General features: G+C 41.0%; 1 protein-coding gene across 2 annotated transcripts in view; it reads left to right on the forward strand.

Annotated features, from left to right (window-relative positions):
• Positions 1–6,675, forward strand: part of mthfd1l (methylenetetrahydrofolate dehydrogenase (NADP+ dependent) 1 like) — a 200,997-nt gene that overhangs the window by 25,871 nt on the left and 168,451 nt on the right. For both annotated transcript variants that reach the window (XM_046061637.1, XM_046061636.1), the window contains exons 23-26: positions 1,836–1,939; positions 3,611–3,788; positions 5,756–5,863; positions 5,988–6,140. In XM_046061637.1, coding sequence (XP_045917593.1) covers positions 1,836–1,939; positions 3,611–3,788; positions 5,756–5,863; positions 5,988–6,140 — 543 coding nt within the window. The remainder of the gene's footprint in view (positions 1–1,835; positions 1,940–3,610; positions 3,789–5,755; positions 5,864–5,987; positions 6,141–6,675) is intronic.

Below are 6,675 nucleotides of genomic sequence, written 5' to 3' on the forward strand. Positions count from 1 at the left end.
CGATGCAACATCCTGTTAGTGCAGCTTTGTGGCCCTTCAACATTCCCAACAGGCCCTTAGGGCCTCTTACAGCCCTGACCTTCTGTAAAGATGTAAAAGAGTAGGATAATGCTGAGTTGCATGGAGATGACTTGCTGCACACTAACACATTGGTGCAACACAGTTCACACAATGTCACAGATCACTTATCAAATGTTTTTGCTGGTTGGTCCAGTTTTGGATATGAGCCATCATTTGACACATTTATAGAGATTTCTGTGTGATGTAATAAAGTTTCAGATTGTACTCAACCTATTCCCTCAGGCCTCCAGCTGTATTCTCGCAGACATTTAATTCCCCGCCTATATGCATAAATACTTCGCCCACTAACATGGTTAAGAGTACTTATTTGATTAACAGCGCAAATAAAACCTTTGCATGTGGTTTCCGGGTATTTGGGCGTCAGCAGTCTGTGTGTGTGCACGTTCATATCTGACTAGAATCACTGGTCTTTCAGCCAGGCTCAGCTGAGTAAATAATGAAGCAGTATAAGTTAATTGTGAAGCCTATAATGAGAACCAGAAGTACTTTGGAAAACAGATCCAGGGAAATGAATTTATGGGACCTTTATGGCCTTACTGCTCTGAGCCTGGGGCTGCGCGCGCACACACACCCCTATACACACCTAGTGCAAGATTGGATTACTGCAGTCAAACTAGCTGCACAATATGCTTTTAATGTGCTTAGGAGTCACTGGACTTCTGCGCACCCATAGTTGTGCCGGCCAGGCCGTGAATGGCAGCGAGCAGGGGGTGAGTGTTTTATCCACTGCACAGCCCAGTAATGTAAAGTTGTTGAGGATGTGTTGAAGGTATGCTAGTCACAAACCACAGTAAGAGCCCGTCTCCTGCAGCTCTTCTCAGCTCACTGTGGCTATAACGGCTCCAATACGGCTGAAAGTGTAAAATATAACTTAATATCTGAGAACAAACAGAAGCACAAGAGTGAAACTAAACTCCAAATCACAGAGATTCACGTTGAAGCTTGAAAAGTACGGAGAGACTTTTAAAAAGAGAGCTTTTACTCTAGTTTCCAGCACAGAGACACATGAGTTTAGCCACTGAGGAGACAGTTAAGGGGAGGATGTTATCAGCCCTGCTAGCAAGCAGGAACCCCCTGTTGCAAGGCTGTAGTGAAAACGCATGGCTTGGCACTGTGTGGCTAAAGAGGACCATGAGTAAAAAAAACATGCTAATAAGGCACAAGGTGAATGCCATAAATTCTGATTTAGTTGCTGATATTTTGGAGAACTCCAGCTAAATTAGTAAATTGGAAATTAAACCATTTAAAGTAGACTTTCACTAGACTTCCTGTCATACCCTTCAAATTATGTCTCTAAAAACTATTTGGCAATGAAGGCCAAAATGGAGATCTCCAGCATTTTCCCCTGATGTGCTGATAATGTAATTAAAAACTATCCTCAGTGTTGAGTCACATACAATTTTTTTTTGTTTTGTTTTTTTGCACACATTTAGTGTTAAAACTCTATAGCCGCTTCGGTGTCATTTATAGTTGTAAATCATGCACATCATTTCTTTCCCTTTTTTACAGTGTATTTACGTTTTTGAAGTAGTCTAATGAACAAAACTAGTCTCGTTGCTGTAAGTGTTGCCTTATGTTATGAGGTGGGAGAACTCCTCTAGCCACACATCCATATCAAAGTTTTGTCATGATGGCTAACATGCTTTGATAGACAGCTATAGTACATTTTATCGGTGTGTTTTGCAATATCAACTGAATTACAATAATACATTTCTGACCTTATGCTTTGTTTCTTCCGTCTCTATTTCCACTAGAATCTGACCCTAGTTGCAGGCGGTTGCCGTAGCAATCTCAGGAAGCAGATCCAAATAGCGCACCTGTTTGGGGTACCAGTCGTGGTGGCGCTCAATGTCTTCAAGTAAGATTCATGCAGACATACGTCCACAAAAACGCAACCTAACTTAAGTCACAGTAAATTAATAAACTTAACAGTAGTAATGGGCAGTGGTGGAAAAAGTACTCAATTTTCATACTTAAGTAAAAGTACAGATACCACATGAAAAATGTTACTCAAGTAAAAGTTATCCAGTATAAACCTACTCAAGTAAAAGTAAAGAATACCTGGTTTTTAACATACTTAAGTAATCAAAAGTATTACACATCAAAATCTGTTGATCTTACAAAACACAATCTATCTTTTTAAATTCTCTCAAGACAGATTTGAATACAGCACTATAAGTTATAGTGAATCACAATAAGGAAAACAGTCGCAAGCTCTCATAAAGTGCAGCTCACAGTCCCAAACAGAGCAGGGCTGGCTTCATTTTTCAGATGTTTATATCACAAAACTCTACCAGCTATATTACCACTCGGTCACAAACTGGGACTGCTGCACAGTCACACCTGACAGCACAATGCTCTCACTGCAATCATCCCTCTGTAAGAAGCCTGAATAGAAACCGCTGCTAGAAAAACCCAGTGCTGGTTTGAATGGACCTCTGCGCACTAACTCAGACCTCATGAAGTCTGTTAAGACTGGGGGCCAATCTGCTGGGCCATTTGGTAGAGCCGCAACTGTTCCATTACAGTCTGAGCTGCTTGTATCTGATGCTCATCTCTGGCTGTGCTCGTAAGGGCTGAGGCTAGATGTGTTTCACCTGGGTCTGTGTGACCTGCTAGAAAATTCTGGACTGGGTCTGTGCTGGTACTGGCTGAGCCTGGATGTGGATCAGCTGTGCTTATACTGGCTGACTGGCTGGAGTCTTTTCTTGTACTGGCTGATGATCCAGCACCTACTCTGACAAACTTTAGCTCAGCCCCTGTAAATTATAGATATTTTCTATATATTAATGTTATCAGCTGCATCAGGCCCATTCTGGCTCCACCAGGTTTCCTTAAATACATTTGTCCCACAGATGTTTCTTGCTCGAATGCATGACTGTAATTTCGTGCACGTGCATATGAACACATTTCCACACGCAACGTGGTCATCTTTCCGAGCTAAAGTTTGTTTATAAACTGGCCCATCTGCGTTTATCAAACGTAATAAATACTTTAAATAGCATTTCACTCAACATTTTTCTGTAACAGTCTGACAAGCAACCAAGACACAGACACACAAGAGCTGTGCTGCTCAGCTGGTTAGCAGGACAGACAGACAGAGAGATTTACTGCAGCTGCACATTAGACATAAGTATGATCTGTTGACATCAGACATTGAGAGGAGAGAACACAAGTTTACCAGACTGCTGTTCCCGCACTTCACTCTCATTGCGTTTTTCTCTTCTTGTGCCTAGAAGGATAGTTCATCCTCTCGTCAAAGTTTTAAACATTCATGGTCACCTTTGACAGGAAAGTGAGGCGGGGCCGTTCAGCTCTGCGCTGTTACGCATCAGAGGCAAAAAACTACTTAAGTACAGTAACAAAGTATTTGTACTTGGTTGCTTTCCACCACTGGTAATGGGATAATCCAAATTACGAAGGCCCACAAAAGCACCATTTCTATTAGCTCCATTTTGTCTCTAAATATGTAATTCGTTGTCATATCCACCAAGCACTGCTAACAACGCTTCCCTTGGTGATCCTTTAGGACTGACACCCAGGCAGAGATCGACCTTGTGTGTCAGCTAGCAAAAGAGTGCGGAGCGTCTGACGCTGTGCCATGTCACCACTGGTCGCAGGGTGGGCGAGGTTCTCTTGAGGTGGCCCAAGCTGTGAATGAGGCTGCCGGCAGACCCAGCAACTTCCAGTTCCTGTACAACATAGAGGTGAGAGCAGATATCTGGATTTTGTGTATTTTACCATCAAAACATAAATAAAGATCCGCTGCAGACTTGTTTTAAGATATAAAATATTCAGCTTGAAATTATAATTTGTGTCGTATAAAGATTCTTTAATTCTTTTTAAAAATTACATCTACTCCTTTCCCCCAAAGAAAAATCCAGAATATATGAATAAATGTGATTTTTTTCTTTTTATTTATTTTTTCTTTTTTTTTTATTTCAAAAGTTTAATTACTGGACACTGGACATAAATCTACCTTCCTACATGACATCTCCTACAGCACTGAAAAGTATGTTCTTAGTGTATGTGCCCTGTAGGCTTTAAGTTTCCACATTCCACTTGTGCAAGTTGCATAATGGAACATATTTGGCTTTCAAACTAGACACAGTGTCACAAATCTTGCTTATACATCCATGGTTGAAACTTTGGTGAACACAGAAAAACAATTGCCAATTTGGCAGATAAATGTGAAAACAGCCATCTAGTGTCAAACTCACACATACATCATTCTGCACAGTGAAGTTCAAACATCTAAGTGGAAGTAACAATAAGCAAAACACATTTTTGAGAAGAGGGGGACTTGACAAATATAGCCTTGTACTGAAGCACAATGCATTTGTTTTATTTCCGTTATAATAAGCAGTTGTCATTATCCCAATTCCTACTTTTTTTTTTATTGGATACTTTCCATTTGCAGTGAATGATGATGTTTGCTCTGGGCACACAGCCAAAGAATGTAGAGGTAAAAAAACATCAGCTGGTTTGAGTTAGTAAGTTTGGGAAGTTGTGACTTACATTAACTGTTCCTGTTACGCTGCCATGAGTCCGTGCATCTTTGTGTGCCTTTTTTACAGTATGAATGTGTGCCTGCATACCAAGTGTCCAACAGTAGGAGTACAATAAGTCCTGTACTGATTTAATTAATCCAGTCTGAAGCACAGTCAAATAAATGTGACAATAATTAATTCATAAGTCCAGTATTCAATCTTCACAGTATTCCAAGTTCACAATGGCAGGTAAGTGGAGTAGTATTTGGAGGAAGGTCAGTGAACAGTGGAGCTTGGAGGAATGTTTGGGGTGACAACCTCAGGGTGGGACTCTTGGTGGAGAATGGTCACAGGTCTAACTTAAAAGATGAAGAGGCCCCAAAACAGCCCCAGAGAGCAGAGCAGAGGTGTCTGAAAAGGGGCACCCAGCAGGACATGTGGCAGACAGCAGCAGACCTGCAGGTCAGACTTTAGGATACAAGGGGGATGTTTTACTGGGAGCGTTTGGTTCAGTATGTCTCAGGAGGAACAGAAAACAATTTTAGCAGCATCCATGTGAAAACTGGCCATAGTAGAGAACATGTCATGCTAAGAAGGCCTTAATGATGTGCCCAAATAATGATATTAGACTCTCTACAAGCCAGCATGTTGTTTTTGATTCCAGTAATCTATAAACTTTAGATTTAGAAAATTGTGTAAATATTTTTTTGCAATTTTCCTTCACTTTGCATGTCCTAGCTACTGTACTGTAATTTCAACACCTGTCAGGCCACAGAGGAAATCTAAAGTCACACTGATCAACAGTTATGGCAGCTTAAAAGATGAACAAGCAAAAGATTTGTCAATCTCAGGCATATCTCCAAATTAACTTATTCAGGTTATATGCTGTATGTTAAATATGTTAATGTCTAATATGCTGTGCAGTCCTGTTGACACCATGGTGCGAGGGTTATCGGATAGTAATGTTATGTATTTAACTGCTGAGAAAGCAGAGAAAAACAAAGGTATACAGGATCTAGTACGAGTCAAACAATAGAAGTCAAACATGTTAAATGATGTAATTCGCTCTGTGTAGCTCTTAGTAACCCTGACGTCATATTGATGTGTATTCACTAAATCTAATTTCCTTTGACCGGAGTGCTCATGTGTTTCCATCTGTCTCTGATACACCGTCTTTCCAATAGATGCCGATAGTGGAGAAGATCAGAACAGTTGCACAGAAAGTGTATGGAGCTGATGACATCAAGCTGTCGCCAGAGGCCAAGTCCAAGATAGATTACTATAATCAACAGGTGAGATCACTGCTGCTGCAATAACAACCGACTCATCTGCTTGTCTCTGTCTCTCTGTGTCTCATTTTCTCTCTTTCTTGTACATGCATCCATTAGCCACTTGTTTTCTTTTTCCCATAACCAGGGCTATGGTTCATTGCCCATCTGCATGGCCAAGACTCACCTGTCCCTGTCCCACATGCCTGACAAGAAGGGTGCACCCACTGGATTCATTCTGCCAATCAGAGATGTTCGTGCTAGCATTGGGGCTGGCTTCATCTTTCCACTTGTTGGAACGGTACGTACCTTTTTGTCTGAAACCGTACAAAGCAGCAGGCTAGTGCTACCTTCATTCTCTGTGCCTTATAGCTGTACCTGGACCACCTTCGTATTGGGTTATAGAGCAGAGGTTCGTATGTATGTTGGCAGTAACACGGGAGTTCATGGAGCATAAATACAGTGGGTACGGAAAGTATTCAGACCCCTTTAAATTTTTCACTCTTTGTTTCATTGCAGCCATTTTCCAAAAATCAAAAAAGTTCATTTCTCAGTAATGTACACTCAGCACCCCATCTTGACAGAAAAAAACAGAAATGTAGAAATTTTTGCAAATTTATTAAAAGAAAAACTGAAATATCACATGGTCATAAGTATTCAGACCCTTTGCTCAGTATTTAGTAGAAGCACCCTTTTGATCTAATACAGCCATGAGTCGTTTTGGGAAAGATGCAACAAGTTTTTCACATCTGGATTTGGGTATCCTCTGCCATTCCTCCTTGCAGATCCTCTCCAGTTCTGTCAGGTTGGATGGTAAACGTTGGTGGACAGCCATT

The sequence above is a fragment of the Micropterus dolomieu genome, linkage group LG10 (genome assembly GCF_021292245.1).
Source record: "Micropterus dolomieu isolate WLL.071019.BEF.003 ecotype Adirondacks linkage group LG10, ASM2129224v1, whole genome shotgun sequence".
In the NCBI taxonomy this organism is placed as follows: Eukaryota; Metazoa; Chordata; class Actinopteri; order Centrarchiformes; family Centrarchidae; genus Micropterus; species Micropterus dolomieu.